The sequence below is a fragment of the Geotrypetes seraphini genome, chromosome 10, assembly GCF_902459505.1.
Source record: "Geotrypetes seraphini chromosome 10, aGeoSer1.1, whole genome shotgun sequence".
Lineage (NCBI taxonomy): Eukaryota > Metazoa > Chordata > Amphibia > Gymnophiona > Dermophiidae > Geotrypetes > Geotrypetes seraphini.
In genome coordinates, this window is record NC_047093.1 from 72,445,439 (window position 1) to 72,467,370 (window position 21,932).

A 21,932-nucleotide genomic window follows, 5' to 3' on the forward strand; every position below is an offset into this window, starting at 1 on the left:
CTTTGGCCTGCTCCCTGCCGCAAAGACCTGCCCCCCCCCTGCAAAGGCCTGCCCCCCTGCTGTGAAGGCATTCTTTTCTTCTGCTCACACACCCCCCCCGCAAAGACCTCCCCCCCCCCCGCAATGACCTGCCCTCCTACCGTGAAGGCACTCTTTGGACTGCTCCCCACCATGAATGCCTGCTCCCCCCACAAGCCTGTATCCTCCCCCAGGTTCCCCGCTCTTACTTTTAGGCTAACATGGAAGCCTGTAGGATCGCTAGTGCTATAGTGATCCCTGCAGCTGCCAGTCGTCCTCAGCGGCACGTTCTCTCTACCACGATCCTGTCCCTGACGTTAGAGCAGGGGCAGGACGTAGCAGAGAGAACGTGCCGCTGAGGACGACGGGCAGCTGCAGGGATTGCTATAACACCAATGAGCCTGCAAGCTGCCGTGTTAACCTTAAGGAGGTAAGAACGGGGAAGCTGGGGGAGGCCTTTCTGACTGACTCTTCCCCCTCAAGCAGGAGCGGCAGCGGATGACCAGCAAGAGGCAACGCTGCAGCTCGTGCTTTTGGAAGGCACGGGGGAAGGGTCAATCATTGAATCAGGAGGCCGATTTTGGGGGAAACTGAACAGATTCGAATCATGAATCGGGCAGCACTACTGCGCATAGCATTTCTTCCTCTCATTCTCTCCCTTGCTACAAAGGGAGTGGGGATAGAGAGAGAGAGGTGATCCAGGGTGCCTCTCTCCCACCCTCCTCTACTGCCACATCCAATATTTCTCCCTATGTTATCCCCCGGACTGTGTGCAGCATCTTTTGCCCCTGCCCACCAGCCCCATGTCCAGCATTCCTGCTTCTATCACCCCTCTCCAACTCCATGCCACATCTCTTCCTCCATTCCCTCCACTGCCATGTCCAACATTCCTCCCTCTTACATCCATTTCCATCTGTCCCACTGTTTCTTCTCCACCACCACATCCAACGTTTCTCCCTCTTATCTCTCTCTACCTCACACCTCTCCCATCACCATATCCAATAATTTTCCCCTTTCTTCCTTTCCCCTTGTACATCATCTCTTTCCCTCTTACTCACATCCATGCTTAACAATTCTCCCTTTCTATTCCGTCCCCCACCTCAGCATCTCTTTCCCCATTCCTTCTATCCTATGTCCCAAGTTCATGCCTCCTCCCAAGAGTATGTACCTGTGTTCTGGCTGGCTCTAAAACATCCAAGTAGGTCTCCTCATTCTTTCCAGCTGCACTTCTTTTTTTCATAAAGCCACAGGCAGCAGCAGCAGAATATGGCCAGAGGTCCTGGTGTGCTCCCAAATATGACATCTCTCACATCTCACAGTCCCCAGTCCATATGGCCTTCGCCTTTTCCTAACCATGTCTTCTCTTCTTTCTGTGCTTTCCCCAAGTTTTCCATCTCTTTCTCCCCCTTCTGTCCCCTGCCTGAATCTCTCTTCCCTCTCCCCATCTTGCCCCCTCCACATCCATTTCTCCCTTCCCTCTACCTTACCTCATGTCCATCTCTCTCTCTCTCTTACTTCCTCTGTCAATATCTCTCCCTCCCCATCTTGCCCCCTCCCCATCTATTTCTCCCTTCCCTCTACCTTCCCTCATGTCCATCTCTCCCTCTCTTACTTCCTCTGTCCATATCTCTCCCTCCCCCTTCTGTCCTCTCCCTGAATCTCTCTCCCTCCCCATCTTGCCCCCTTCCCTCTACCTTCCCTCATGTCCATCTCTCTCTCTCTCTCTCTTACTTCCTCTGTCCATATCTCTCCCTCCCCATCTTGCCCCCTCCCTGAATCTCTCTCCCTCCCCATTTTGCCCCCTCCCCATCTATTTCTCCCTTCCCTCTACCTTCCCTCATGTCCATCTCTCTCTCTCTTACTTCTTCTGTCCATATCTCTCCCTTCCCTCAGTCCCATATCTCCTCCCTTCTACACCTAGCTATCAGCCAGCGTACCTGCTGGTCTTCACTCTGTAACGCGCCCATGCCGGCATCTACTCCTACCCCCCGCCTACTCACCCGCCTGCTGCGTTTAACTTCATAGAAAAGTGCTGCACCGCACTGCTGCTGGCTTCGGCGTCTTCACTCCAGTGCAGCCAGCCCTAGCAGAAACAGGAAGTTGTCAGAGAGGGCGGGCTGCAGTGGAGAGAAGATGCTGAGGACATCGGCAGTGCGGTGCAGTGCTTTTCTAAGAAGTTAAACACGGCGGGAGGGAGGAGGGGGGAAAAGTAGATGCCGGCAGGGGCATGTTAGAGAGGCACGATGGCCGGTAGCAAGGTCCCAGCCTTGCAAGAAGTGGGGGAGTTCCCCCCCACACTGGATCACCTACAGCAGGGGCAATTTGGGGGGAGGCCATGGCCCCTCTCCCCTTCCCCCCTCCGTTCCGACACCTATGGCCTTAAGATAACATTTTTTTAAAAATTGTAAATAGATGGGACTGGATCTATGGTTCAAGCAGTGCCAAAGGTCAGGAGTTGAAGTTTTGAGAGATGCACACTGCCTCTGCAGCAACTCCTGGTTGATAATGAAGTGATACAAAGTTTAAGTCTTGAGAGAGACCTCTTTAGCCGCCTTGGATGATGAGCATACGTGTTGCTTAGGCTTGCTGGGATAGGAAGCACTGCCAAAAAAAAAAAAGTTATAAAGCAAATTAAATGGGTCAATTGGATTACAGAAAACATTAAGATATTGACTCTTAGGGTAATATGTCCAAATGGGTTAATTTTGCATGTATCTTAACAGGGATGAACCTCATTCTGTGCTTGTCTCAATGCTTGGATTGTGCTAGAGAGAACCTCAATCTGCAGTATGAAGCTGCTGTTGATGATAATTCTATTTTATAGGTGTATGCATCTATTATTCATGTCATTGGCACCATACTGTGGTAACCTGTTCCAAATAAAGATTGTGCTTTAGTGAATCTCATTTAATTGTCAGTAAAAGCTGAATACCTAATTCATAATACTGAGTGATGGCCTGACTTTTTAGCGAACAGAGAATGACCAAAACAACTTTTTCCAGTTTCAGCTGAAACCGAAACTGCAGCTAAAACTTATTGTTTCATTTCAATGAAAGATGAGTGTAACACTCTTTATTCCATGGCACCAAAACTGTAATTTGGTCAGCCTCTACCTTAGTGCAGAGTTTGTGATCCCAGATACCTCTGTCTCTAACCTTACTGCCCATCTACATATTGCAGTGAGAGTGTTGATGTCTACTGTCTTCATATTGCTGAGGACGATGGTGAGGTTGACACAGATTTTCCACCTTTGGATTCCAGTGAGCCCATTCATAAATTTGGCTTCAGTACTCTGACATTAGTTGAGAAATACTCCTCACCAGGACTGGCAGCAAAACAGTCCCTTTTTGTACGAATGTAAGTATTGACACTATGTTTTAAAAACTTTGTAATGTCTGTTTTGTCTCTTATATTGTTTTCTCAGAAACATTATTTTTGAACTTTGCTCACACTTTTCAGTAGTAGTTCAAAGAGTGTTATGTTCAGATACAGTAGGTATGTCTCTGATCCTGAGGGTTTATAGTCTAAGTTTATAACTGAGGTAGTGGAGGGTTAAGCGACTTGCCCAAGATCACAAAGAGAAGCAACTGGATTTGAATCAAGCATCCCTGGTTGTCAGACTGGTGTTCTAACCACTAGGTCACTCCTACTTTGGCCCCTTTTTAAAGGATAATTTCATAACTGCATACCCAGGCTGAGAATACACATATACATCTGTTCTTATTTTATGAAGGCAATATATGCACCTGTGTGCCTTTATAGAATTACCTCCCTGAAAGCTACTACACAAAGTTAATTATGAGGGTCATTTCATAAATAATGCACACTATTTTTTTTTTTTTTTAATTTATTTTTTTTTTTTAGTATTTCTTTACAATCCTTCAATATAGTCTCCTTGCTTTGCAATGACCAAGTCCCAACATCCGGGGAGCTTCATTATTCCATCTAAGACACCATTTTGTTCAGTTGCCAAATGGCTCAGGTACTGGCGGAAGGAAGCTCTTCCAGAGATGCAAAACGATGTCCATGCATAGGTTGTTTCAACTTTAGAAAAAGGTTGAAGTCTGGTGGACTCATGTCTGGACCGTAGGGAGCATGAGGTAACACTTCCCAGCCATATTCGTGTAGTTTTTCCATGAAGAGTGGAAAGCTCCATCTTCCCCATGACCAAAAAAATTTTGATGAGCTCAATCAAAAGTCAAACAAATGAAGATTTTTGCTCATGATCATGAAAACATCATCATCGCAGACAAAGTTTCATGTGGAAAAAGTGTCACAGCAGTGTATTATTGTGATTTTTTGCAAAAATATGCACAGAAAAATGCACAAAACCCGACCTCAGTTGCTCTTGGCTGGGCCACTAATTCTTCACGAGAACGCTTGCCCACACATAGGTAATGTCATTGAAAAACTACACAAATACGGCTGGGAGGTGTTACCTCATGTTCCCTACAGACCAAACATGAGACCATCAGACTTTGCCCTTTTTCCAAAGTTGAAACAGCCTATGCGTGGACATCGTTTTGCATCTCTGGAAGAGTTTTCATCCGCCGGTACCCAAGCCATTCAGCAACTGAACTAAAACAGTGTCTTGGATGGAATAATGAAGCTTCCTGGACGTTGGGACTCAATCATTGTAAAGCAGGGAGACTATATTGAAGGATTGGAAAGAAATACAGTAAAACCTTGGATTGCAAGTAACTTTTTTTGCAAGTGTTTTACAAGACAAGCAAAACATTTTATTAAATTTTAACTTGATATACAAGCAATGTCTTGCAATACAAGTACATACAGTATACACGCATCACATCATCACAACTGATCCGATGGTTCTTCTCTCTCTGACGCTGCAGGAGTGTATGACTGTTCTAAACAAGCGAGGGTTTGCAATACGAGTACGTATAGTATTTTGTATTAAAGTTTTTGGGTTGTGGAACGAATCATCTGAGTTTCTATTACTTCCTATGGGGAAATTTGCTTTGATATATGAGTGCTTTGGATTACAAGCATGCTTCTGGAACGAATTATGCTCACAAACCAAGGTTTTACTGTACTTGAAAAAAATAAAACATGTAAATAAAAAAAAACAAAAACTAGTGTGCATTATTTATGAAATGACCCTCGTAATTAACTTTGTGTAGTAGCTTTCAGGGAGGTAATAGCACACAGGTGCATATAGTGCCTTCATAAAATAAGAACAGATGTATATGTGTATTCACAGCCTGGGTAGGCAGTTATGAAATTACAAATATTTGTAAATAGAATTTCAATAATAAAACTCACTAAGTAATAAACATATCGAACAAAGTGGTCTTAATTCATTTCTGAAAACTGTAATAGGATAACATAGCTTGATGAATACACTTACCTAACCAAGATTGTTGCCTACCAGCTTGAAATGCTAGGGTCCTATCTAAGAAGGTCTTGTATCTACACCCATTAATTTTTGGATAAGCAAATAAGTAGAAGTTTCTAGTTTCTCTTGATGGTCTATGCAACACAAAATGAGGAAAAAGGTAAGCTTGAGACAATCCCGATATCAGCTTAAAGCAGATACAGGAAAATTTGAATAATACCTTGGTTTTACTGTACTTGAAAAAAATAAAACATGTAAATAAAAAAAAACAAAAACTAGTGTGCATTATTTATGAAATGACCCTCGTAATTAACTTTGTGTAGTAGCTTTCAGGGAGGTAATGGCACACAGGTGTATATAGTGCCTTCATAAAATAAGAACAGATGTATATGTGTATTCACAGCCTGGGTAGGCAGTTATGAAATTATCCTTTAAAAAGGGGCCAAAGTAGGAGTGACCTAGTAGTTAGAACACCAGTCTGACAACCAGGGATATTTGGTTCAAATCCAGTTGCTTCTCCTTGTGATCTTGGGCAAGTCCCTTAACCCTCCACTGCCTCAGTTATAACTTGTGTGTCCACATAGACAGTGCATACATTTATCCATGTATACTCCCAAGCTGTTTTCTAAGCTTCTGTTTATGGTCAAACAAGACTTATAAAATGACTCTGTTAGAGGGTAATTTTTATAAAGCTGTTTCTGCACAGAAAAAAAGCTGTTGTAAAATAGTACAACTGCATACGTGCACAAAAAGTTCATGCATGGAAAATGTCTGCTTTGAGCTAATTTGTGTTTAGGCTGTCTCAGGGGCATCGTTTGGGTGGAACAGTAATATACAATCTGGGGCTGATTCTGTAAAGGGCACCTAAAGTTAGACGCCTAACTTAATTGGCAAAATACCCTTAAAATAGGCTCAAAAAAATTGGACGATAAGACTCCTATAAAAGATAGGTGCCTATCGCATGGCGCTAGAGAATGACACGGTGGCGGTTTACCCGCGGCTACTGCGTTTAGCCGCGGGTAACCCACCAAAAACGGGGAATGAAAATTAGCAGCCTCTGCGGGGACGGGGACAAGGCCATCACCGCCCCGTGGAGCAGTGAATGGTCTTGTCACCGCAGTGAGGCATAAAGGATCGTGCGGTCCCCGCACCCCCATCCGCCCACCCGCACGCCGGCTCGATCGTTTAACCAGCTTCCTCTCTCCACCTCACCTTAGTTTGCCGGCTTTCTTTTTCGGCGACCGGAACGCTTTCAAAAGAGCCGCGCACGCGCGGCTGCTCAGTATTCAATCTTCTGCTCTGACCCAACCGGAAACAGGAAGTTGCAGAAGATTGAACTTTGAGCTGCCGCGCGTGTGCGGCTCTTTGAAAGCGTGCCGGTCGCTGAAAAAGAAAACCGGCAAACTAAGGAGAGCTGGAGAGCAGTAGCGTACCAAGGGGGGGGTGGGAAGGGCGAAAAAGGTAATGGCGCCAGGCCTTGGAGCACCGAGGCAGACCGCTTCTCCCCCCTCCCAGCCGAACCCCCGCTGACCCTCCTATCTCCCCCCCCAAGTGAACCTTTCCGACCCTCCCAGCGAAAGCAGCAAACCTCCCTCCAGTAGCGTCAACTTTCTCCTCCCTCTGCCGCATCACTGATGATGTCATCAGTGATGCGGCAGAGGGAGGAGAAAGCTGCGAAGGAGGTTTGCTGCTCTCGCTGGGAGGGTCGGAAAGGTTCACCGGGGGGGGGGGGGGAGATAGGAGGGTCAGCGGGGATTCGGCTGGGAGGGGGGAGAAGCGGTCTGCCTCGGTGCTCCATTACCTTCTTCGGGCAGCAGCAGCGTTTACAATTCGCTGCTGTTGCCGGCTTCAGGCCTTGTTCTCTGCCGGGTCCTGCCTACTTCCTGTTTTCATGAAGACAGGACCCGACAGAGAGGAAGGCCTGAAGCGGGCAACATCAGTGAATTGTGAATGCTGCTGCTGCCCGATGAAGTTCAGGACATCAGGACATCGAGGAAGGAGCAGGGTGAAATCGGCTGCTGGCTTGGGGGTGAGGGTAGGGAAAGAATCGTGGAAGTGGAGAAATTGGCACGATGGCTTTGTGGGGGCTAGGGGGAGAGAGAAAGAAAGGCAGAAATAAAGAGGGGTCAGGGGGAGAGAGAAAGAAAGGCAGAAAGAAAGAGGGGGACCAAGGGGAGAGAGAAAGAAAGGCAGAAATAAAGAGGGGGTCAAGAGGGAGAGAAAGAAAGGCAGAAAGAAAGAGGGGAGCCAGGGGGAGAGAGAAAGAAAGAGGGGGGGGGCAGGAGAAGAAAGAAGAAGGATCAGAAGAAGGACCAGAGACTCATGAAATCACCAGACAAAAAGGTAGGAAAAATGATTTTATTTTCAACTTAGTGATCAAAATGTGTCCGTTTTGAGAATTTATATCTGCTGTCTATATTTTGCACTATGGCCCCCTTTTACTAAAACGCAATCGCGATTTTTAGCGCAAGGAGCCTATGAGCGTCGAGAGCAGCGTGGGGCATTCAGCGCAGCTCCCTGCGCTAAAAACCGCTATCGCAGTTTAGTAAAAAGGGAGGGGGAATATTTGTCTATTTTTGTATAGTTGTTACTGAGGTGACATTGCATAAAGTCATCTGCCTTGACCTCTTTGAAAACCCGCGGAATATAAATGATAATTAACATTTTCTCTGCGTACAGCGTGCTTTGTGTTTTTAAAATTTTATTGTTGGTAGATCATTTTGACTTGGCCACAAAGGTAAGGGGGAGGGAGGAAGGGGAGCTGCTGAAAGACATCTAGTAATCCTTGCAGGCTTGACTGCAGGGAATTATTTTTGTAAAATCATGTTTTGTTATGTGACTGGCATTATCTAGACTTTAATTTCTATGAATGAATAGAATGAAAATGATATAAAATTACTTGCTTGCGGGGACCGCGTGTTCCGGCTCACACAAGGAAGGAGGGGGTGAAAGGGAAAAAGTTTCTCTTCCTTGGAAATAGATTCTGAAGTGACCTCATCAAAGAAGACCAGCACTAAATGTACAAGAAATCCCTTAAACAATGTCAAAAGAGCCCAAAATAGAAAACTGCTACTGCCTTGAGACTCCATTATTGAAGGAATCAACTTGAAATCACAGAAGAGACAGGAAAAGGTTAAATGCCTCATGGAATCCTCAGGTACAAAACACAAACCAAATTGTGAATGAAATCAGAGCAGACAGTAAGAATTATAAAATTGATGTCATTATCCATCTGGAAAAAAAGGCGTACTAGAAATAATGCCTCAGCAATACAATTTTCAGAAGTTCTATTTGCTCATGGTAAGGGAGAAGAGAGACTGCTAGTGATGGAGGGGGGGGACTGATAGAAGATAAGAAAGAAGGGTGGTAGAAAGGAACAGATGGTAAAGGAGGGAGGGAAGGGTGGTGGTGGAAAGGAATAGAACAGACATTGAAAGAGGGTAGAGAGGAACAGACCCTGAAAGGAAATGTGGAAGGCAGAGTGGGGAGAAGACGCTGGAAGGGAAGAAGACAGATGCCAGACTATGGGGGAGCGGAGGGAAGAAAATGGGTGCTAGACGGGGACGGTGACGGGGCGGTGAATGGGATGGCAGTGGCGGTGACGGGGCGGTGAAAGGGATGGCGGTGACGGTGACGGGGCGGTGAAAGGAACGGCGGTGACGGGGCGGTGCAGAGGATGGTGGGCCGGGGACGGTGCAGTGACGGGGACAGATTTTTTTCCCCGTGTCATTCTCTACATGGCGCCTAACATCTAAGTGGGCATTGCTATGGACGTAATGCGATTCTCCAAAAACATAGGTGTCTGAAATTTAGACCTTTAAAATTCTCACCTACATTTCAGGTGCCTAAGTTTTTACCTAGGCACCGCTAACTGCAATTCTGTAAATGACGCCATCAATTTAGGAGCTATTTATAGAATCGACCCTTCTCTGCAAAGGAGGTCTAGATGTGTGTGGGCTTAAAATGTGCACCTGTTTTGTACAGCAATTTGACAGAGGCATCCCATTATAAAATTACTCCTCTTAATGTTTGATTTATTTTTCCTGACAAAAAAAATTACACGGTATAAGGAAGCAGTATAATCCTAGTAGAGCTATGTCAATGCTGTAACAGTGCACATAAAGGCGGTAATTATATAAAGACTTTTTTGCACACACATGCAAGCATGTATGCATAAAATGCTGCTTATAAAATTACCCCTCTCCAAGAAAAGTATCTATAATGATGATGCAAGTGCATTTATACAATTTGGATGTGGGCATGTTCAGGGCAGATTGTGGGGGTGGAACACAGGTGGCATTGCAATTGTTACTTACTTTATAATATAATACGTCATCTTATCAGCTATTTTAGCTGCTTTTGTGAGGAAACTTATGCTTTCATAAAATAGACCCAAAATAGGTGCCTACTTTTCCTCCCAATTATGACATAAGATTACCCACATAACTATTGCAGTAATGTAATTAATAACAGGCATTGCTGAGTAGAATTTACTATTAAGTACTAAAGTGGCAGTTCTATAAATTGGCGTCTCACTTTAGATCAGTGGGTCCCAAACCCTGTCCTGGGGGACCCCCAGCCAGTCGGGTTTTCAAGATATCCCTAATGAATATGCATGAGAGAGATTTGCATATAATGGAAGCGACAGGTATGCAAATCTCTCTCATGCATATTCATTAGGGATATCTTGAAAACCCGACTGGCTGGGGGTCCCCCAGGACAGGGTTTGGGAACCACTGCTTTAGACACTACAAAGGGATCCACTTAATATCAATTCATTAAGTGTGTGCCTAAGGTGTTAAAGAATATTAATGCAAAGCTGCATTGGTGTGCTTACTTATGACAGGTCAGTGGCTGGTTTTAGTGGGCATGCCCAAATGTGCCATGCAATACATGCAACTGATATTGTTCTTTAAATTGCATATGTGAGCCATGATAGGCCCACACATATACTTCCCTGACTGTTATTCACTAAGGGGTCCTTTTAGTAAGGTATGCTAAATGCCATACAGCTTATAGGAATATAATGGGCTGCATGGCATTTAGCTCATGCTAATCATTAGCTATCACTAAATTCATTAGCACACCCATAATAAAAGGGCTCCTAAACCATTTAAGTACACTGTTTATAGAATAGTGCCTAGCAATTATAGGTACCACATGACTAAGTTAGGCACATTGTTAGTACCTAAATGTAGACACCAGCTTATAGAATTGTCTTTCATGAATAAAGAAATTGATTTTTTCTTTAAATGCCTTCCTGTTAGTGGCCTTTGGCATAGAACTGAGCCTTTGACCTAGTTTTGGCATTTTGTAAATTCATTTTTCTGTAGTTATTGATTCTGTCTTATCCTACACCTTCCTTTCCTCAGCCATTGTAGGATTCCCTTTTCAAAGAGCACATGTATGAAATACTCTCAGTAATGCCACTGTTAATGTTCTTTTGTAGCTTCATTCTTTTAAACCCACTTTGTATGGTATTTGTACCAAGGTGAAATTTAACCAATGCTGTACAAATATAGAGCATCGGCTTTAAAAGAGAGAATAGGAATTGATGGTAAGCCTGGCAAAGGCTGGGATGATAGTTGTTTTTAAGGAAAGAGGAAATAACAGATTGCAAGCCATGGTTCAGCTATAAGGATAAATAAAGGAGTCTTTAAAAGTATAACGGCCTCTTTTACAAAGCCGCGCTAACAGCCCCGACGCCTATTGAGATTTAGAGGGCTTCGGGGCTGTTGCTGCACGGTTTTGTAAAAGAGGCCGTAAGTGTTTGTTGTAATCTTTCAGAGAGCAAATGAATTCTTTACAGGTTGTGACATCCTTCATTGGACCATCCCAAAAATTTTCCAAGGTGCTTTTGCATGACCTTTCAAAACAAACCTATGGCCCTCTTTGGTTAGAATTTTATATGACTGAAAAAGAAGAAAGTTCAGCAAGCTAAGAATCCAGTTTCTCCTGGGTTACAATGGCTACTTGAAATTGTTACCTGAAAGCAAAAGTGTCGGATGAGCACTTGATGCAAAATGGAGAAAATGAAGTGAAGTTTAAACGTAGTAAAGTTTCAAAATAATAGCTTGGCATTCAAGAAGATTTTACAGTGCTATACTGAAATATGTTGTCTCATTTCATGAAAAAATTACACATATGACACTTTCTTTCAGGCATGATTATGGGGAACGTGATTTGACATAGGATTATTGTAACAAACTATGTACTAAATCAGTGTTCTTCAACCACCGGTCCATGGACCAGTGCCTTTCCACAGAAATTTCCTGCCGGTCCACAGTGCGATCCTCTTCCTAACTGATTCAGTGCACAAAGCCACAGGCAGTGGCTCCTATGGGCATCCTGCGCCTGAACCGGAAGCCTTCTCTCTGACATTGCAACGTCAGAGGGAAGGCTTCCAGATGAGGCACGGGACGTGCAAGGTGCAATTAGTACTATTATGGGGGTAGGTTTGGGGTGGAGATTGGGTAGAGATGGGCGGTGTCTGGCCCACGACTTAGCCCAGTATTCTTCAACCGCCGGTCCACGGACCGATGCCGGTCCACAGAATAATTCTTTTATTTCTGACGGTCCATAGGTGTAAAAAGGTTGAAAACCACTGTACTAAATCATTTGATGGCTCAAAGAGGCTGTAGTTCTGTGTCAAGTTGTATGGGTTCATCTGGTAGCGAGCAAAAGCGATTGAATTACTTTAAAAGACAAACAAGCTTTCTGTGTTAAGAGAACAGAGGAACACATGCGAGTATTATGTTTCTATCACAAAGGAACAATTATCCATAAAACTGAATACAGCTATTTATTGACTGTATAAATACCAAATAAAAAAAACTAGACCAATGTCTTTCAGACAATGATTGCATTACAGTACAGTTATATCCTAACTTAAGACAAATCAGAAAAACATGCAATTGTTCATAACAATTGTGCAGCAGTAATTCTGACTAATAGTTGGCTCTAGGTGTCATACTGGTAAAATCAGAGATTTTCAGCAATGTGGCCCAGAATCTGGTAGCATTCTGACATTTGTATGACAAGGGTACATATGAACGGCCATACTGGAACCAGACCAAAGGCCCATCAAATCAAGCATCCTGTTTCCAATACTGGCCAATCCAAGTCACAGATACCCAAGAGGATCCCAAAGAGAAGATCTTAGGATAAGCAGAGGCTTTTCCAAGTGTGCCAGGAACTTTTTGTAAACAATTATGTTGACTGCCCTCACATCTTCTGGCCACAGGCTGAATGGTTTAATTTTGTGTGGTGTGAATATATTCTTCACCCAATTGCTTTAAAATTACTACCTATTAACACACTTGGAGTGTCCCTTAGTTTAGTGGTTCAAACTTTTGGACCCAAAGGCTGCATTAAGGGTTGGACCAGGTTAGAGGGGGGGCAGGGAGGCCCCAAAGATGTCCAGCCAAGGCATGGGGAGAAAGTGCTGTCTACAGAGGTCCAACAGATAGATCACTTGTAAGCTACTAGTTGCTTCCAGCTGAATGGACATCCTTTCACTGCCATGGTCCAGCAAAGTGTTACAGTGCTTATGATAATTTTCAAAACAATGCATGTAATTACAAAGCCTGTGGCTACCTTAATTTGAGTACTTTATGGGAATGAATAGGTGTACCCAGAGAGAGAGAGAGATCTTCACCTGCTTTTCTGCAAATATTTTTCCCTTCCAAGCATGTGCAAAGGGCTAGATTTACCGAAGTGTACCAACAAGCATTAAAGCACATTATTTATTGCCGGTCCCATTTTGTGCAATGGGATTTACTTATTAATAATACATGTTAACAACATTAGCATGCACTTTGTGGTAGCACACTTTAGTAAATTTATCTATTTATTTTTATTTATTTCCACAGTTTATATACCACACTGTGCTATGTACTAGGTGGTTCAGAATAATTACATACATAATTACATAGAATATTCACATAACTAAAAGAAAGATTTAAATATTCTCTCTTCCTCCAACAATTTATCAGGCCATGGTCTGTCAGATTTGATACAAAATCTTCTACGTTTCTAAACTGAAAGCTTCTCTAGATAAAAATGCTTTTAAATGTTTCCAAAATATAGCACATAATTCTGAAAATATGAACTGCACATGCTATAATGTTCCTTGCCCAAAGCTCATCACTGGGAATGCTTCTCTGAATGGGAGCAAAAACATATATATAGTGGGAAATTGCATATATTTTTATCCTTATACAGAGCGGGCAATTTTCAGACAGCTGATTTACACAAATAGATAATTTTTGAAATTGCACAAAGTGGAGCAATTCTATATAGTACACCAAAACATTGATAAAAAATCAGGCACCTAAATGAAGCAGGCCTGCCCCTTCCCAGTGCATTGTGGGATACACAGGGGCGGGGCCTAATGCCTGATTGGCCCAGGGGCCTAAGGCTCCTCCTATTGGCGGGGCCTTAGGCACATGGGCCAACCTTGGTGGGGGGTGTTCCGGCAGGAGGGAGTGGGCACTCTCCTGCCAGCTATCTTTGGGGGGTGTTCCAGCAGGAGGGATTGGGCACCCTCCTGTCAGCAATCTTTAGGGGGAGGGGTTCCAGCAGAAGGGATTGGGCATCCTTCCTTTCCGGCGATCTTCAGGGGGAGATGGGAAGTATTCTGGCAATAGGGATTGGGCACCCTGTGCTGGCGATCTTTGGGGGGAGGGGATGTTTCGGCAGAAGGTATTGGGCACACTCCTGCCAGCGATCTTCGGGAGAGGGGCTGTTTCGGCAGGCAGGATTGGGCACCCTCCTAACAGCTGATCTTCAGGGGGAATTGGGAGTGTTCCAGTAGGAGAGATTGGGCACCCTCCTGCCGGCGATCTTCAAGGGGAGGTGGGGCAGTTCCGGCAGGAGGGATTGGGCACCCTCCTGCCGGCGATCTTCAGATAGGGGGTGGGGGTGTTCCAGGTAGGAGGAATTGGGCATCCCTCCTGCCGCATTCATTCGGGGCAGGTGGGCAGTGTTCTGGGCAAGAGGGATTGGGCATCTCTCCTGCCACATTTGTTCGGGGGGTGGGTGGGAGGGTATTGGTGGCCGCATTTGTGGCCGCTATACTTATCATGGCAGAAAGATCCCTTGCCACGATAAGTGTAGTGGCCGTGTCTACAATAACCCAGTTGTCTAACCGGCATCTGTAACATGGACGTTAGCTACAGAATCAGGTTTATTTTAGGCGGCCTTAGGCCCGATTCTATATAGGACTAGATTTTGGTCATCTAACCTCTAGTGTCCTTTGTAGAATTGCACCCTCTTTGGCAGTGGTCTCAAACTCACGGCCCGGGGGCCACATGCGGCCTGCCAGGTACTATTTTGAGGCCCTCGGTATTATAAAGAATGATTCTTTATGGAAAACCTGTGCCTTTAGTGTCCGGCGGTTGCATCCTGCGGTTGCTGTAACCTCACGTAAGCAAATTCCTGCATCTGTATGCAATTGTGAGGTGGAGTCCAATTGCATGCAAACGCAGGAAAGCGCTTGTATGAGATTACAGCAGTGAGGTGGGCAACATTCCAGAACATAAGGTAACGATTGGAGGCAGTGCAGCTTGTGCGTGTGTCCGGTGCTGGAGGAAGTGGGAGCTGAAGGCGGTTGCGGACTTGACCGCCGGACAGTTGAGACTCAAGTTTTCCATAAAGAATCATTCTTTATAATACTGAGGGCCTCAAAATAGTTGGTCCAAAATCTTGTCTCTTGCAGTTGATACTTTGATAGTTTTTCACATATTACATGTTGCACTGCTTTCAGCTGTGTATAGCTGAAATTATCAGAAGCAATTAAGGAAAGATTTGTAAACTATAACGAGTCTTACCTCATCCAAAGTTGTCATTTCTTTAATAAGACATTAACTATTTTTTTCTGTGGCCCTCCAAGTACCTACAAATCCAAAATGTGGCTCTCCAAAGGGTCTGCGTTTGAGACCGCTGCTCTATGGAGTAATTCTATTATAGGGTGCCTATCTGAAAAGTACAAAAAGGCACTTATGTTACTCATTTATTGAGCAGTCTCTTAGAATCAGCCCCCACAGCATGCAAATGCCCACATATGGATTTATGCCTACATCACAACCTTCCCTAAGCCATGCCCCCAGGAATGTCTAAAAGTAGGCCATCAAAAACAGATGCACTCTTTCTGGGAACTTACTTATCAAGTATATAAGTGACTACAATTTTATAGAGCTCTTTCCTGCCTATTTAACAAGCTTTACATGCAGAACAGACTTCGTAAAAATTATCCCCTCTAGGGCACAATCATGTATTCCACTATTTGGTTCAGCTTTTTAAGACCCAGTTAGTGACTCTGGCTTTGTTACTTACTTGAGTATTTTTGTCAATTTAAGCAGACACAAGGAAAATTCTTTTCTTCTCTCCAGACAGTAACCATTGCCAAAAAAGAAATCAAGTCGGATTTACTAATACTAAATTATGCAAACTGCATATGTTAACATTTCTATGAACCACTACGGTCTCCACCAGGAAATGCCTGCTAATGGAACAAAATGGAAAAAGGAGGAGGGGGAAACAGTCTTAATTCCCTATCAATGAAACAAGCAGAACGTTTTTCATTTACGATACTCTCATACTTAAAGTTCACGACACTGAGGTTTTTCCCTTTCTTTTAGTGCCTGCTTTTTACTTAAGCAATCAAAGCTGATGCACTGGGCAGAAACCACTTAAATAAATATAAACCACTCTACTCACCAGACAGATGAACCAGTTCAACAACACTGTTAAACTAGTGTACCTTCTTTCTTGCTATGAAAACACAAACTGATTGAAGCTATGAATTCCAAATACTGAATTTAGTGGGCATATGTCACATTGTTGATGCTCCCAAGGTTCTTCAGACTCAAATGGTAGTGTCCCTTGAGAGTTATTTAAATCTGGGGGTGCAGGGCAACTTTGAATGGTAAATTAAAATTCTGTAACATAATTCTTGTGAACCCAAAGCCTTGAAAACTAAGGGCTCCTTTTACTAAGGTGCGCTAGCGTTTTTAGCGCACGCAGAATATTACCGCACGCTAAGCTTCTAGAACTAACGCTAGCTCAATGCTGGCGTTAAGGTCTAGCGCGCGCGGCAATGTAGCATGCGCTATTCTGCACATTAAAGCCCTAGCGCAACTTCGTAAAATGAGTCCTAACTGAAGTTCTAAGAATTCTGTTTGTTATTTAGCTGAAAAAACAAAACCCAACACAGTCTCCCTAGTAGAAGCCATAAAGGATAAATCTGATTACTGACTAAATATTCTAGCATGTAAGGCCCCCTAGAGTGATTCTTCCTTCCTAATTATGTGGTGGATAGGACTGTAACACCTGTCTAGTCCACCCAGTTTGCTTCTGGTTTTTTGGTTGTAGTTATCTTGATCTGTTTTTAGCTTAATGAAACCCTCTACTATGGTGTCTTATGCCAAAGCCTGGAAGACTTTTCAACAGTGGTGTGCTAAAAATCACATGGAGCCTGAGAGGGCTCCCTTTTCAGTCGTCCTGGTTTTTCTTCAGATGAGTCTAGAAACAGGTTTAGCAGTGGCCTCCCTTGCAGTCCAGTTTGTAGGCCTTTCATGTTTTAGAGCGCGCAGAGGTGCTGGTTCGCTTACTGCTTATCCCGCAGTGTCCAGGTTTCTGAGAGAAGCACTTTGTTTGTGACCTCCCTTGCATTTTCTTTTCCCTACTTGGAATGTTAACACTGTTCTGCATGGCCTTGGAGAGGACCATTCGATCCACTGAAGGATGCTTCTCTTCTGGATCTGACAGTAAAGACTGTCTTTTTGGTTGTCATTGTCTTGGCATGGTGTTTTTTGGGGCTTCAGGCTCTTTCGTACAGGGCGTCCTTTATCCATTTTCTGGATGCAGGAGTTTTCTCCGTATTGTACCTTTCTTCTTTTCTACCAAAAGTGCTTTCTGTCCTCCATGTCAAGCAGGAAGTTCATTTGTCTGCTTTTCCTTCCACAGGCTTGGAGCGAAAGCATCGGATCTTGCGCAAGTTGGTTGTCAGGGGAGTCTTGCTCCACTGTTTGGAGAGGACTAATGTTTTCCGGCTGTCTGATCACCTATTTATTCTGACTGCTGCTCCTCGCCGTGGTCGGTTGGCGGCCAAGGCTTCAATTGCTCGATGGATTTGAATGGCCATTTTTGCGACTTCCATCACCTGTGGCAAGCAGCTGCCGATTTCACTTAATGCCCACTTGACCGGAATTGTAGCTGCGTCATAGGTGGAGTCTCGTGTAATTCATCCTGATGAACTTTGCAGGGCGGCTACTTGGTCCTCTCTTCATACTTTTACCCGGTTTTTACTGAGTGGATGTGGCAGCTAGTACCGATGCCTCTTTTTGGGACTTCTGTGTTGACGGCAGGCTCTTCTGTCCCTCCATAGATGTTTCCATTCCTTTGGTATGTCACCTAGTGTATGGAATCCGGAACAGAATGGAAGATAATCTTCTTTCTGTTAATCCCTGTAGGATTCCATACAACCCACTCTCTCTGTGCACACTCAGTTGTTTGGAATAGCCTGCTTCTTACTGTCTTGATGATTCTCCTAACAGGCTTGAATGCTTTCCAGCCAGTTGACATATACTGTGGGGAGTTTTCTATGAGTATGTATTACCAAAGGCCTTTCGTGGGGTGCTCGTTGCACATAGCAGGTTAGTTCTACATTGTTCCTCAATGTTTCTGAGTTGCCTTTGTGCCTGTTTAAACGCTCGTTAATATTTTGCAGAACAAATCAGTTCAAGAATTACTTATGTTGCTAGGTATACTCCCTCGTACCCCTTTGTCATGGATTTGTCCAGGTATATTGCTTGGCTTTGAGACTTAACTGGATATGTTTGCTAGCTCTCAGACTAAGGGGGTGGAGCATGTGCTCAGAAAAGTTTGTGGATTTCTGCAACTCGTGGATTGTGGGTTGGGATTGAACACCTAGCGTGTGGAATTCTACAGGGACTAATAGAACCTCTTTTCAAGGGAGAAGAGGCCCAGTTTCTCTAGCCTCTCATTGTACGGCAATTCCTCCAGCCCCTTAACCATTTTTGTCGCTCTTCTCCGGACCCTTTCGAATAGTTAGCATTCTGTTTGTTCTCTTCGCCGCTGCCGCGCATTGCGCGGATGGTTTCATTGACTTGTCTACAAGTACTCCCAAGTCTCTTTCCTGGGAGCTCTCTCCAAGTATAGCACCAGACATCCTGTATTCGTGCATATGATTTTTGTTACTGACATGCATCACCTTGCACTTATCCACGAACTTCATTTACCATTTTGCAGCCCATTCCTTGAGTGTGTTTATGTCTCGTTGTAGGTCTTCGCAATCCTTCTGTGTCCTCATTACTCTGAATATCTTTGTATCGTCCGCAAATTTAATCACCTCACTTGTCACACCAATTTCTAGGTCGTTTATAAATATGTTGAAGAGCACAGGCCCGAGCACCGAACCCTGCAGCACTCCACTCGTGACGCTTTTCCAGTCTGAGTATTGTCCATTTTCCCCCACTCTCTGTTTCCTATCTGCCAACCAGTTTTTAATCCATGTGAGTATATCACCCTCTATTCCATGGCTCGCAATTTTACGAAGTACACGTTCATGCGGGACCTTGTCGAGTGCCTTCTAAAAATCTAGACATACGATGTCGACTGAGTCACCCTTGTTCATCTGCCTATTCATCTGCCTATTTACTCCTTCGAAGATCTTCCTTTGCTGAAGCCGTGCTGGCTGGTCCTCATCAGTTTCTGTCCGTCAAGGTGATCGATGATGCGGTCTTTTATCAGCGCCTCTACCATCTTTCCCCATACCGAAGTCAGACTCACTGGTCTGTAGTTTCCCGGATCTTTTGAAGATCGGCGTAACATTCACCACTTTCCAGTCATCCATTACAGTGTCAAATAATACACTTTAAAACATCTTAATAGACAGCATAGGGTACAAGTGAAGGTACCCTATAGATAAGAAAGTAACAGGAGTTAGATAGAAAAGAAGGGTTTCTAACATAAGGAAAAAGTGCAGGAAAGTGATTTCAGCTGCAGCAGGAATGGATAAGCAAATCCTACTACGTAGGTTGAATCCTTTCTCAGATGCTAAGTATTTTGCTGAATAGACTATTAGGAAGCGTCACTGGGGACCCTATTTCAGCAGGACAGATCTGGGCCGATGCAGTTTACAAAACTTTCCCCATTTAAACTCCTGCCAAGGCAAACTGTAAGCCACTTGAGTTTTTGTAAATACCCAGAGGCTGTGATTGGAAGTAGCGCACAGTGTGTTTTATATTCTGAGCAAACTGTAAGTGTCTTTGTGGTTATATGAAGTAGTAAATAATTGAGTTTGATTAGGGAAAGGGACCTCATTATCCCCCACCTGTGCCCAGCTGGAAGGGGAGGGCCGAAATAAAGCCATTAGCTGTCTTTCACTGGCATCTCAAAGAGCCCAAATACATCTGTGTCTTGTTTTCTTTTCTGGCACAATCAGTCGAGCAAGCTAAGCAGGCGTGACCGAATCTGGCAAGTTCCAAGGACTCTGGCAAAGTTACACAAGGAGAAGACAGAGGGCAGTCATTTTGGCTCCTAACTGCCCATTAGTCTAGCACTTTATGTTTTTGAAAAATGCCTGTTGTGAGAAAGGGATGACATTGGACAAAGTACAGCATTACATTAGAAGAAAACACACTTTGATGTGTTTTAGTGCTGTGTTATATTGCAGGAGAAGCAGATTTGTGCATGCAGGTAATATTGACTGCATTGGTCAGAGGATTGAGCTATACCTGAATGTCAGACTTCCAATAGGTCATATGTATTTATAAATTCTCTGATTATTTTTAAGTGTTCCTTTTTGGTTTTCTTTTTGGGGGGAAAAAGCAATTTGACATTTGTTTGATTTGTCATCAGAATTTTTTTAGCTAGATGAAGTTTCATAAAAAGGCACTTGGCTTACTGGTTGTGGGTTTCTTTGCTACCGTATATACTCTAATATAAACTGAGATTTTGGGGTCAAACAAATGTCCCAAAAATGGTGGTCTCAGTTTATATTCGGGTCAGTGCTGACCTGCCCCTTTCTCTAACCTGTTTGCAGGCCTCTGGTGGTCTAGCAGTGGCCAGGACAGGTGGATTCCCTCCTGCCCCCTGTCCCAGCCGATTCTAATTATTTTTATCTCCCTCCCACCTCCCGCGCATACCTGTAGTATCCATTGTGGTCCAGCGGTGAATTGCTGCAGGAGCAACCTTCCTTCGCTCCTGCCTGTGCAGAGCCACTAACTAATTGGCTGCCGCAAGTTCTCACAGGACCGCCTATAAGTGGGCTGTGCAGTCCCCTAAAGCCAGTTGACGAATAGCAAATGTAAACAGGCCCGAAAGAAAGAAACTAACAGGCCCCCCCACCTCTCCAAACCCCATAGCTACTGCTACCTGACCTGGCCAATACCAGCATAAAACAACGAAAAAGGAGTGGGGAAGGGACACAGAGTCAAACCGCTGTGAAGACAATCAATTTATTAAAATATCATATATTGGGGTCCAGTCTATACATTTATGTTTTTATGCCTGTTATGATTTTATGCTTATCGTATTTTATATACATGACATATATATGTTTTGAATATATGATGTTTTAATAAACTGATTGTCCTCACAGTGGTTTGACTCTATGGGCTAGATTCACTAAGCCCACCGATCAAGTCCCGACCACTTTGCGACCACTTAGCGACCTGATTTCCCTCCGACCTGATTCACTAACTTCGTGGCCGATCATTCTCCAATCCAATCCGATCCACACATGCAAATGAGGGGAAACGGCATGTAAAGTAGGCAGGCAGTGATTCACTAACCAAAAAACGGAACATCGAGTGGGCTGGCCGATCAACAAACAAGCGACTGCTGGGGACCAGTCGCTCACATTGTTTCCAACTGCATCTCCTGCTCTCTGCCCCGATCGCCGCCCTGCTTCTGCCCCTGACTGTCCTGCTCTCTGCCCCAATCACCTTCCTGCTTCTGCCCCCTCCTCCCCTGCTCTCTGCCCGATCACCACCCTTCTTCTGCTCCTCTTTCTGCCCTGACTTTCCAGCGCTTTCTCTCTGCCCCTGACTCTCCTGCTCTCTGCCCCGACTCTCCTGCTCTCTCTGCCCTGACTTTCCAGCTCTCTCTCTGCCCTGACTCTCCTGCTCTCTGTTCCGACTCTCCTGGCCTTCCCCCGCAGTGCAAGCTCGTGGTTTTAACCCATGGTTTTAAAGCGGGTTAAAACCACGGGCTCTCTATAGTCAAAGTTTAAAAAACGTGAAGTAAATAAAAAAAGGTCGCTGCTCTTTAAGCATGCGCAGACCATATACAGATCGCTATTCAGCAATCCCTGCAGTCGGTTGGGGGTGTGATTCCAAAGTCCTCATTTGCATGAGGACGCTTCGTGAATCAGCTCACGGATCAGATCGGATCCGTGGGCTTAGTGAATCTAGCCCTATGTCCCTTCCCCACTCCTTTTTCATCATTATATCCTGCACATGGGGTTGTTTTTTCCTTTGTATTGTGCAATACCAGCATACACCAGGCAACTCCAAGTAGGACAATCATTGAC

General features: G+C 44.4%; 1 protein-coding gene across 6 annotated transcripts in view; it reads left to right on the forward strand.

Annotated features, from left to right (window-relative positions):
- Positions 1 to 21,932, forward strand: part of MAPKAP1 (MAPK associated protein 1) — a 479,755-nt gene that overhangs the window by 206,801 nt on the left and 251,022 nt on the right. For 5 of the 6 annotated variants that reach the window (XR_004540893.1, XM_033961254.1, XM_033961252.1 and 2 more), the window contains one exon: positions 3,199 to 3,375. The exons of the other annotated variant lie outside the window; for it this stretch is intronic. Coding sequence is in view for 4 of the 5 variants with exons in the window: in XM_033961254.1 (XP_033817145.1) it covers positions 3,199 to 3,375 (177 nt within the window). In the remaining variant the exon portion in view is untranslated. The remainder of the gene's footprint in view (positions 1 to 3,198; positions 3,376 to 21,932) is intronic. 6 annotated transcript variants of the gene reach the window in all.